At 38.5% G+C, this 12,644-nt stretch overlaps 1 protein-coding gene across 1 annotated transcript; it reads left to right on the top strand.

The window, feature by feature from the left end:
* The first annotated feature begins 7,350 nt into the window (after nt 1–7,350).
* On the top strand, nt 7,351–11,969 carry LOC131192444 (red-sensitive opsin). Its single transcript, XM_058171595.1, has 6 exons — nt 7,351–7,483; nt 7,897–8,193; nt 8,567–8,735; nt 9,267–9,432; nt 9,911–10,150; nt 11,853–11,969. Exons 1-6 carry the CDS (start codon nt 7,375–7,377, stop codon nt 11,967–11,969), a joined length of 1,098 nt encoding a protein of 365 aa, XP_058027578.1. The 5' UTR covers nt 7,351–7,374.
* Nucleotides 11,970–12,644: the final 675 nt, after the last annotated feature.

Here is a 12,644-nt window from a genome sequence, read left to right on the forward strand (position 1 = left end):
TTGCCTTGTGGTGGGTGACAAATAATTTGATAAACAAATAAATAAAACTGTATTCTTTCAAAGAATTTCAACTGTAAATTATAGGACATGGAGTTTAAGGCAAATGGTAATTTTTCAAGTTAATAGTTTAAAAACTTACTAAATCTTTAGCTCCAGTGTGGATCCTAATGTTTAGATTATAAGGACTGATAGTTCTCAGGAGATTAAATCACAATCTTATTGTGTATCTACGAATAAAGTTATTCATAGAAAAATCTAATATATAAGCCATTTCCCCAGTAGTGGTTTTAGCATCTTCTAGGAGCATTCTGTGGGACGTGGTGGCTCAGAGGCTAAGACGCTGAGATTGTTGATCGAAAGGTCAGCAGTTCAGCAGTTCGAATCCCTAGTGCCAAATAACGGGATGAGCTCCCGTTACTTGTCCCAGCTTCTGCCAACCTAGCAGTTCAGAAGCACATAAAAAATGCAAGTAGAAAAATAGGGACCACCTTTAGTGGGAAGGTAACAATGTTCCATGAACCTTTGGTATTTAGTCATGCCAGCCACATGACCATGGAGACGTCTTCAGACAACGCTGGCTCTTTGGCTTTGAAACGGAGATGAGCACCAGGAACGACTAGCACATATGTGCGAGGGGAACCTTTACCTTTACCTTTAGGAGCATTCTACCACTGTTGAACCAAAATATCAAAGTGAGGTTAAGTTTAATTTTTCTTCACCAATAGCTGAATGTGATGTTAAGAAGTCATCATGTATGAGGAAATGGCTGTAGCTTAGATTAAGAGATGTTGATATATAGCCCAATTTTCTCTGAAGGGATAATCAGGACAGAGCCATTCCTAACTTTAAACATTGGTTCAATGCAAAAAAATAATTATAACATCACAACACCCCATATAGAAATGTACCATGTCAATAAGAATGCTGGAGTTCGTTTGGATAACTTAGCTTTTTATATTTAAGGCATTTCTTTTTGGTGGAACAACATTCAAACACATACCTATTAAGCCCTAAATAACAAGGAATCAAAAATTCTGAATAAATCACTCATCCAATCCAATTTAGTGCCCTGCAAAGCATGGACTTCTTTAAGCTTGTTAGAAGAAGCGTAACTTGCAGGAGTTCCACACATTTTCTGAATAGTTTAGTCTTTGGAAATTTGCATGGTAACTTACATTGCATTGCTTTTAGTGTCAGGTTAAAACTGATTTGACTCAGAAGTAGTATGCCAGACTGAGACTGATCTGCTGTATCCTGGTAATTTGGAAGAAAGGCAAGTTAAGGATATTATGTATAATGAATGGACGACTGAAGAAATCAAAGAAGGACCTATGACTTTGTTACTATGACAATCTCAGCTCAGAGTTAGATCATTTGACAGCTTGGATAGTTTGCAATCCTTTCACTCAGAAAAACTCTAAAGGAAGAATAGTTCACAATCCAGAAATAGATCCTAAAGCTCTTTTTATGGCTTTTAGAACACTCAGGAATTAGGCTGATGAAATATCAAGACAAGCCATTAAACAACCAAAGTATAATTTTTGTCTGATACAGTATATGGAACATTAAAAAGGTACAAGAACACAGCTTTTAAAAGTAGAGAATATGCATGCATACATTCAACACCACATACACACAGATACACATCCACCTGGCAAATGCCTTAAAAGTTCTGATTCAATCAATTTGGGTAAATGAACTCATCATTCTCTGCAGTGCTCTGAAAGTAACTGCATCCCAAAAATTACGTCCATCAGCTACCCAAAGATTGTTGGTCCTGGTTGCTTTTGGAATAAATGGGACAAGTGTTTTAATTGGCAGAAAGCCAAGAGTAGGAGGAAAAAAAACAGGTACAATACCATTCTATCTAGTACCCATCCAGGGGTGAAAGGCTACCGGTTTGGGCCCAAACCGGTAGTAAAGAATGCTACTAGTTCGCCGAACTGGCAGTAAAAAATGTAAAAAAAAAAGGTCCAACAATCAGCTGAGCGACACACAATTGTCAGAACTTTTTTTTTTTTACTTTTTAAGCATTTTTACTACTGGTTCTCCTGAACCGGTAGTTAAAAATGCTTTAAAAAGTTTTTAAAAAGTTCTGATGATAGCATGTCACTCAGCGGATCGTCTGAACTTTTTTTTTACCTTTTAAAAGCATTTTTTTACTACTGGTTCGGGCAAATAGGTAGTAAAAAATGCTTTAAAAAAGTAAAGAAAAGACTCTGACAATCACAGCTGTGCTGCACGATCATTGGAGCCTTTTTAAAAACTTTTTTAAAGCATTTTTTACTACCTATTCGCCCGAGCCGGTAGTAAAATAATGCATTTAAAAGGTAAAAAAAAGGTTCTGACAATCACATGCCACAGCTGATCACCCCTCACGCTGTTCTACTTACCTTTCCAAGCCTCATTTTGACACGCACACAGAATGTGTTTGGTGTTCCCTGCACATATGTGCGTGCATTGCATGCGTTTGGTGCGCGGCATACATGCACAGCCAGTGAACCAGTAGTAAACCGGTTCAGATTTCACCACAGTATCCATCCAACAGAATTAGATATTTAGAAAATAATTCAAACTCACAATAAAGAAGAAAAGCCTATATGAACATATGAGAGGGATATTAAGCATTACATAGCTCAGGTAATAACAGGAAACATTGGCTATCGCAACACTTTGTCAATATATCCACTCGTGTAATTTTGTAATTGCTCTTTTAACAAGAATATTCTACATTGTCTTTCATGTGAATTGCACAGGAAAGCAGCCAGAGTACCACAGAGACCCGCAAAGCCTAAAGTACAAGATTATCTTCCTTTGAAATTTAGCAGTCATAAAATTTAACACAAACTAGAAAAGCTATTCATACTGTCAGTTGTTTGGGCCAGTGATAATGAAATAGATGCTGCACCACTTTTGTTCCAAAGAAATGAGGCACCCCTGGTCCTCCAGATATTGATGACTTGCCATTCCTAGCATCTTGATTTATACGCATGCGTTCTCCTTTTGCAAATCAGTAGTAAAGGTAAGTAGAACCCACCCCTGGTGGGGAGGGGGTTCCTGTCTCTAGCTACCTGTTCTTTAACATATTACACACAAAGAACAAAACCAAAATGAACTTCAGTGTTGAATTGTACCCGCCACAATATTCCTGTCTCCTTTTTTCTCTCTTTCTGCTCCTTTCTCACTTTCTTTCCTCTTCCCCAAATGTTTTTATATTTCTGTAAACTTTGGGTTCTTCCAAATCTGCAGTCACTTCTTACCTGAGCACTGATGGTATTATTTAGTAATGAGTTTCCCATTAAAATATATTCATATATGCCGTATATCAGAAGGCTGCCCTTGGATTTGTTTCATTTATCCATTGCAAATACATTGTGAATCCCCAAGTTAACTCATAATTTTTTAAACCAGATTTTTTTATATGCAAAAAAAACTCAGGCAAAATCACCAGGTTAATGTAATGTAAACAATGGTTTCTGAAGGCAGTTAAGAATGGAAATTTCTACCTAACGTTCCTTTGCTCTCAGTCTTGGGTGATATCTGTGTATCCAAAATATCTGAAAGGGAGGAGGGCTCCCTGTAGGCCCATCTGCTGTGGGAATGTTGTCATCTGAGACCATGGGGATGGACGTTCTCTGCTGGTACCCCCGTTCTTTGGAAGAGCATCCCCCATAAAATTAGACAGCAACTGATTTCATAGGGGGTTAGAAAGGTTTTTAGAAAGCCATATGATGGATCCCATTCTACACGGCTCTTTCATCTTTTTCTATTGCATATTTGTATCATTGCTTGGCAAACCATGTTATGTGAGAACTGTTGTTATTTTTATCATATTTATTGCTTTTAATCTTTTCTACTGGAACTGGCCACATTGGTTCAAGACTGAAGCAGCCAGTAAACCAGAATAACAAATATATTAAATAAGACTTGTTTGCCTTTCGAGGTGAAAATATATTTTTGGATAGACTTGGTCACAATGGTGTTGTGTAGCCAATGAAGTATTCCCTCTTATTAAGATTTGATATAGTCTATAGAGAAAGGAAGAGTACTCTTACTCATGTAGACACGGTCTAGTCTCACAAAGATCTCTGGACTGTATACTACTCAGATTCTTGTTCTGTTTACCAATGTGCATTCCAAGTCATCAATTCCATTTTGTTTTTTGGAAGGTTAAGAACATTAAATCCAAATTAAATTACTTCCACCGCTGCAAATATAGATATCCTATTAGCACTGTATGCATGCACAAAATGAAACCTAGCAGAGATCTACCATAGTGTGTGTGTGTGTGTGTGTGTGTGTGTGTGTGTGTTCATCCTCACAGCTAAATGCTAAATATTCCTAAATATATATTTAAACCACTTATTAAATCAGAGTGTAAAACAACAAGCAATTTATAATGGGAAGAAAGGAAAAATCTAATGAGAGAAATGCAACCAAATCCACCCAGCTTCCTTATTGATGTGGAAGTGTATCATAAGCATGCAGAGAAGAGCACTGGCTGTTGGAAGCCATTCAAAGAGGCAAAAAAACCTTTTTGCAAAACTTTTACCTAATGTTTTTTTGTAAGATAGAGACAGTGTAGGCTACGTTACCAACCTTAACTACAGTATGTCCATGCTGCACATAGCATTCCCAGTTAACAGTAAAGACAATACCAATCAGTTTGGGCATATTTAAGCCCTAAGTCACAAGTAAGAACCCATTTTACCCCAAGTATGTTCATAATGTTCTGTGCAAGCTAGGATCTCTGATTTTGAAACTATCTTGCAAACCAGCGTATTCTGTATTCTACATCCCCTCAAGTACAAGTGCTAGGAGTATACTCAGGATGTGTTACACTCAGGATGTACTACTTAATGTATTATGTTGTTGTTGTTTTAGGAGACAGGTATTTACAGAATTTTCTGCCTAGCAACAAAAATAACTTGACAGCCTGGGACTTAATGTATCTTGACTAGGGATTAAGGGATGATGGCACTATTCTGCCGGTTGGTATCAGGCAGAAAAATGTCTCGAGGAGGTCTTAGCTATTTAAAGGTTAAGGAATTGTGGGGTTGGTTTTTTTTTTAAGAATCCAGAAATCTAGAAAGGTTTTGTTGTTGTTTTTTAAGAAAAACCATGGGAATTCAGATCAGGCTAATTTTTTTTGCTAAATGAAATAGGTTTTTTTTTAGAAGAGTTGAAGGGTGTCCTCAATCCTGAAATAGATAAACTCTAGTTGTGGAGAGCAAATTAGAAGGCTAGAGAGGATAACATGAAGCATCTTTGTAAAATGGATATTTTGAAGCTGATAGTACCCACCATGGCCACTATTCTGTGTGTAGGCAAGTCATCTGCTTCCACATAGATCTGCAACTTAACATGCTCTCAAATTTCCACTGGCCTAAAATGTTTGTTTTTCTTGGATCACTTGTAATATGATGGTTTCAAGATAGATAAAGTATCATCATACATATGGTCACTGTAGAATCACTAACAAGGTAGAAGAATTAGTTTAGACTTGGTTGATTTCAGAGGATATGGAAAGATGCCAAGATGCAAGCATAAGCAACAAGTATGAAAATGTTAGACAAAACAAAACAAAAGGCATTTCAACAGATGTCTAATCTTTTGAAGCTAGTGGGCATGATACCATTTTGAGAAAATACCATGATGCTTACGCATGTGAGTCTTTCACAAAAAAGTCTTGGATGCTTTGATGGGATTTATCTTGTTATAGGACATCTTTTGAACATAGGGCAATGTGATAAAGATGAAAAGGCAGCATCGCCAAGAATATTTCTCTACTGATCTTGAATGATCTCCCTTTTTTACTTCTTAGCCCTATAATATCATGTAAAAAATCCAGTTATTTCTTTCTCTCTCTCTCACACACACACACACATGCCCCCTTGATTCTTCTCTCCCTTCTTTCTACCATCCTGCCTTCATAAACATTTCCCAACATCATATTTCCATCTTATTAGATCATCCTATCCCTCGCTTCTTACTGCCTCACAGGCAACAACTCTGGGTCTATCCTTTCCTATTTTTTACTTTGTGGGAAACTGAAAATGTTCAAATCAAACTACTGACCTCCACTTGTCCGCTATTGTCAATTCCAATTATCCCTGGATTTATGAGGATACAAAGGTCTTCAATAGAATGAAATATGGCGGTATTGAAACATACAATTTGCTCTGAAGAACTTCCATCTCAAAATAATCATAATTTGAAAAGTTAATATTTAAAACCACAGGTATCAGCCAGGATTTTGTAACAAAGGGAGACATGCCAATATAAACAATGAATTACATTATTTTTATTTACTTCATAATTTTAATTAACTCTCTGTAAGAGCAATGCATATATTGCAATTCTTTGAAGTTAGATTTTCAAAAATTATTTGCTAGGTCTTTAAATTGATTGTATGTCAATCAATAATAGTAGTCTCTTGAGTATGCGTTTAGAATTTCTTGCTGATAAAGATCCTGAAGACCCCTCAATAGTTGTTGGCCTAGCATATAATTAGTATCTAGTGTTGGGAATGAGAAAGGTTACTTTGTGCTTGATGTGATGAGTGTTTGGACATCATTTGAATAAGCTACAGATAATGCCACTATACTTGACAAGTTATGTCCATCTATGTTTCCAATAAAGGAGAATATTTGTAGGTCAGGCTTGAAATAAGTGGTCCTTGGTGAGCTTGGTTGTTTTCTTGCAGATGTTTCATTACCCAAACTAGGTAACATCTTTGGCTAACGAAATGGCTGCAAGAAAACAACCAAGCTCAGAGAGCACTAAAGACCCCTCATCTATATTTGTAGATCTATGTAAAAAGATTTTGAAGTTCATTTCTTGGGGTAGTTGCCAGGGCATTGTCTTTGGTGGAAAAACACCACTTCTGTTACAGTAAAGTTGGAGTAAGGTACAAAAATGGGACATTCGGAAATTGGAAGGAAATTCCATTCTGAATCAGCTTAGTGGAGTTCTTTTGACTCTCTAATCCTTCCATCATGCTCATCTCTCACCTGAAGTGTCCGGCAAAGATACCATTGGTGATGTAGGACACGTGCAAGCTTTTAATGTGCAACCAATGGAGCAGGGGAGGAGGGGAAGAAGAAGTAAAGAAGGAGGGGAGAGGGCCAAATTGTACCATTGTAGCCCAATTAAGGGATAAAACGTTTAAGGGCTTTGGGGGATCTTGTTCTCCAAGATGAAAGCTTAATCTTCTGTGGGGGGGTAGATATATAAACAGGTAGGACTTTGAACCTTAGCATAGACTATTGGATGGGAGAGGTGATCAAGGGCTGAGAGAAAGAGCAACGAGAAAGAGAACGTGGGAGAGAGGGGCAAGAAACGCAAACAAGGGGGAAGATAGCAACCAAGGCCATGACAGAGGCCTGGAATGTGGCAGTATTTGCTGCTCGGCGGCACCACAATGACGACGATACCACAAGGGACAGTGTATTTGCTTACACCAACAGCAACAATACCCGTGGTGAGTTTGGCAAGGGTCTCAGAACTGGGGTAGGTGGGCAGGCTAAGGTTGATTCACAAGATAAATTTTTACAAGAGCAGGGGAAGTAGGTGGGATTTATCCAGCTGACTTCAACCTTGGCAATTAAGTGCCTTTGGAAGAGGGGTCCCAGAAATGGAATTTGCTAGTTGCAGCTGGAATGGTTCTGAATAAGGAAGTGATCCCAGTAGAAGGATGGGAGTGATAATGATGGTCTTAGTATACTATAAGTCATAGAGAACTATATACTTTCCTATGGGTGAACTCTTGAATTATTTATAAGAATAGGGACTTTGTCTTATTTTAGCAGAATGCATCCCTGATTGATTTTGCCCAAGAGGTTATTATGCTTGCTGAGATCCTTCTAATATTTAACTTTGTCCATCTTCTGGCAGACCCTTTTGAAGGTCCAAACTATCATATTGCACCACGATGGGTCTACAACTTAACTTCACTCTGGATGGTCTTTGTTGTCATTGCCTCAGTCTTTACCAATGGTTTGGTATTGGTGGCCACAGCCAAATTCAAGAAATTACGGCATCCACTCAACTGGATTTTGGTGAACTTGGCTATAGCTGATTTGGGTGAAACGGTTATTGCTAGCACTATCAGTGTCATCAACCAGTTCTTTGGCTATTTCGTCCTTGGCCATCCTTTGTGTGTTTTGGAGGGTTATACTGTCTCTGCTTGTGGTAAGAAGTACTTATTCATTATGTTTTCTGCTTAATCCCTTTTTACCCCAATCCCTTCCCTCCAGGTCATAGTTTTATCCTCTTCCCCCTAATATAAGCACATCCTATAATCCTGCTGTCCTCAGAGATCACCCATCATGCTGCTCCTTTTCCCTTTACAAGACACAGCCCAGGACACATCTGGCGGAACATTTAGTAAAGGTTTCAGTATAACCATTTCAGCTTTCTGACCCTTGATGCTATTTTATATAAATGTTTTAGCAGGCCAGAAACTGAATTTCTACAATGTAATGATAGATTACATATAATTCACACACACACATCTAATAGGGCTATATCCTTATTATTGTCCTCTTTTGCTCTTCCTTCCCAGGCATTACAGCTCTCTGGTCTTTGGCCATTATTTCCTGGGAGCGCTGGGTTGTTGTTTGCAAACCTTTTGGAAATGTCAAGTTTGATGCTAAAATGGCTCTTGGTGGTATTTTATTCTCCTGGATATGGGCTTGCGCCTGGACAGCACCACCAATCTTTGGCTGGAGTAGGTAAGTATAAAGAGGAGATGGTACAGAGCAACATCACTGGAAACAAAGGAGCAGGGTGATGTTCTTCAGATGTGTTGGACTAAACTCTCATCATTTTCAGCAGCTTTCCAACGTAACTAAAAAATAAACTTATGTATATGTTTACATAAAGAGTGGCTAGCTTTCATCAAGAATGCTGATAGGGAAGAGTCAGTGAGTTGGCTTTCTTTCTTTCAATGAGAAATGAGTTATGTGGATCATTGATCTTTTTTAATCTACAAGTCATTAAATCTTTCATTTGGCATTTATTTTTATGAGATAAAGAATGAGCAAGATATGTGTACAAGGGTATTCCGATGTTGAAGCCTAAAGCAATTTTGAGTGCAACAGCCTAAAGCAATTTTGAGTGCTTTGTTATGTGTATGTCAAATCTATCTTGGTCAGAATATTGTGTGGCATCAGAAATTCTTCTGTTTTATTTTATATGAGCAAACATAAAACATACTAAGAGGGGCTCAAACGATTATTCAAATCTCTTCTCCTCCCAACCAGATATTGGCCCCATGGTCTGAAAACTTCATGTGGTCCAGATGTATTCAGTGGCAGTGAAGATCCAGGTGTCCAGTCTTACATGGTTGTCCTGATGATTACCTGTTGTGCAATTCCCCTGAGTGTCATCATTATCTGTTACTTGCAAGTGTGGCTAGCTATCCGTGCGGTAAATACACACATTGTATCACAGACGTCATATGTTCTTCCTTTCCTGCTTCATATCCCTTGTAACTGGATCTCTCTTCCTTATAAAGCACACTTTCTCCCAAATTAAAGTATCACTGCTATAGTCTCTAACTGAGAACTATATAGAGAATTAACCTTTTGTTAATGGATCCCCAATTCTGTCACTGTACTTGAAAATCCTTAATCACATTGCAACACAAAAAAGATCTCCTCACTATCAATATATACCTAGCTAATTCCCCTAACGTGATCTCCACTTCTATAAAAGTCCTCTGGCTAATCTCTGCTTCCTAATAAGGTCTTTGCCAGGAATGATTCCCAATTTTCCTTAGTTCATCTTCAATTTAATCTGGATCCAATTTCTATGGTAAACTCCTTTCTCTCTCTCTTGTTCCAAATCACAGTCTAGGGATCTGAGATGTACCTTATTAACCTTATTTCTTTCTTTTCTCTCATAGGTTGCAGCCCAGCAGAAAGAGTCAGAATCAACACAGAAGGCTGAGAAGGAAGTGTCAAGGATGGTAGTGGTCATGATCCTTGCCTATATTGTCTGCTGGGGACCATATACATTTTTTGCCTGTTTTGCTGTTGCCAATCCAGGCTATGCCTTTCACCCCCTGACGGCGTCCCTGCCTGCCTTCTTTGCAAAAAGCGCCACCATTTACAACCCAATTATCTATGTCTTCATGAACAGACAGGTAATTTGCTCTGGCCCCAATGGAATAGCTAGAAATTATTGGAATTGAGAGAGATGGGTGGATTAAGAGTAATGAACAGAAAGCAACTGGGGTGTGTGGATTATATCAAATCCTGTTCCTGTCAAGAGTGGCGTTCCTCAAGGCAGCGTCCTTGGACCAACACTCTTTATTCTATACATTAATGATCTTTGTGACCATATCTCAAGTAATTGTGTTCTCTTTGCTGACGATGTCAAACTATTTAACACCACAGACAACACTTCTATCATTCAAAACGACCTTGACCATCTAACCGCTTGGTCTAAAAATTGGCAGCTCCAAATTTCAACCAGCAAATGCTCAGTCTTACATATAGGAAAAAAGAACTCTAAAACTAAGTACATACTAGATGGACATTACCTTACAGACGACCCCCATCCCGTTAAAGACCTTGGAGTTTTCATGTCAAATGATCTAAGTGCCAAAGCCCACTGCAACTACATAGCAAAAAAGCTCTAAGAGTTGTAAACCTAATTTTGCGCAGCTTCTTTTCCAAAACACCACACTACTAACCAGAGCATATAAAACATTTGCTAGACCAATTCTAGAATACAGCTCACCTGTTTGGAACCCTCACCACATCTCTGACATCAATACAATTGAACGTGTCCAGAAATATTTTACAAGAAGAGTTCTCCATTCCTCTGAAAACAACAAAATACCTTATCCCACCAGACTTGAAAATCCTAGGCTTAGAAAACTTGGAACTCCGTCGCCTTCGACAAGACCTAAGTTTAACTCACAGAATCATCTATTGTAATGTCCTTCCTGTCAAAGACTACTTCAGCTTTAATTGCAATAATACAAGGGCAACCAATAGATTTAAACTTAATGTAAACCGCTTTAATCTAGATTGCAGAAAATACGACTTCTGCAACAGAATCATCAGTGCTTGGAATACTTTACCTGACTCTGTGGTCTCTTCCCATAATCCTAACAGCTTTAACCAAAAACTTTCTACTATTGACCTCACCCCATTCCTAAGAGGACCATAAGGGGCGTGCATAAGCGCACAAACGTGCCTACCGTTCCTGTCCTATTGTTTTTCTTTTCTTCTTCCTATATATGTTTATATGTGTATATACTATATAATCTTTTTGTATGATGTTGTGACAAAATAAATAAATAAATAAATATCATTTGGGGATTATTTATTTATTATTTATTTATTTATCGTATTTATATATCGCCCTATCTCCCTAGGGACTCAGGGCGGTTCACAGGCAGATAAAAAAGTACAAATAAATACAGAATAAAATAACAATTAAAAAACTTATTCTACACAGCCAAATAATTAAAAAAGCAATATAAATAATAAAACCCATTAAAACCAATATAAATTTAAAATCTAGTCCAGTCCTGCGCAGATGAATAAATATGTTTTAAGCTCGCGGCGGAAGGTTCGGAGATCCGGAAGTTGGCGAAGTCCTGGGGGGAGTTCGTTCCAGAGGGTGGGAGCCCCCACAGAGAAGGCCCTTCCCCTGGGTGTCGCCAAACGACACTGTCTAGCAGACGGCACCCTGAGGAGTCCCTCTCTGTGAGAGCGCACGGGTCGGTGAGAGGTATTCAGTAGCAGCAGGCGGTCCCGTAAATTATGTTATGTTATGTGGTGGAAAAGGGTAGAATTGTAAATGCTTATTGATATTTGTCTATCTCCTGGCAGTTCCGTAATTGCATAATGCAGCTCTTTGGCAAGAAAGTGGACGATGGTTCTGAACTTTCTTCTACTTCCCGCACTGAAGTCTCATCTGCCTCTAACTCTTCTGTATCACCGGCATAAGAGCTCTTTCTTGATAGATATCAAGACAGTTCTGCCTCCCAGGAAAGCCCTAGTGAGAATTTCTCCTTCTTTCCGCAGCATATGGATTCCCTATGTATATCTAACATATTGGGCTGCTATTGCACAAACCCGTTCCTTGGACTTAAGACTGTGACCCAGGTTGGGTGCTTCTATTTCTCCTAGGGAGAGGGAGGTGTTTCTGCTTTCCTTTCAGAATTGTTTAGGGGGTGGCAATGAAAAGTTCATATCTCTATATTCAAATATTCCATCAGTCTGAAATTTTCCTGAGGCTTCAGGGATTGTTTTGATTGTTGTTTTCATACCCTATCATTGTATCTTTAATTAATCTTTCACTTATCCTTCGGACTGCAAGAGAGGCAGAACAAAGGGGGCTCCTGTGGAAAGTTTATGACTTTTGGAAAGCAAGTCTATCCCATTTTTTTTTCTAGAGAATCCACTCATCTTCAAGATGCCACTTCCTATGAATGGGTAGATAGTTTGATTTATCCACAAAAGATCTAGGTATCGGCCACAGCAGTTCTATTTTGATTATCTTTTGCTCTGCCCCTCTTATGAAGTGTTTGGAAGGGTGCAGAGAGTCCACTGAAAGGAGGCTGGAGAATGAAGTTGTTCCCTGAAATATCTGTGCCTCAGCAGGTTTGGAGATACAGATTT

This window comes from Ahaetulla prasina, chromosome 2, assembly GCF_028640845.1.
Source record: "Ahaetulla prasina isolate Xishuangbanna chromosome 2, ASM2864084v1, whole genome shotgun sequence".
Taxonomy (NCBI): Eukaryota; Metazoa; Chordata; class Lepidosauria; order Squamata; family Colubridae; genus Ahaetulla; species Ahaetulla prasina.

Bases quoted from the DNA above. Each gene is read 5' to 3' on its own strand.
- LOC131192444 (XM_058171595.1), top strand. From the start codon at position 7,375: ATGACAGAGGCCTGGAATGTGGCAGTATTTGCTGCTCGGCGGCACCAC. The intron at 7,484-7,896 runs GTGAGTTTGGCA...ATCTTCTGGCAG, and splicing joins CAACAGCAACAATACCCGTG to ACCCTTTTGAAGGTCCAAAC. The intron at 8,194-8,566 runs GTAAGAAGTACT...CTTCCTTCCCAG, and splicing joins TTATACTGTCTCTGCTTGTG to GCATTACAGCTCTCTGGTCT.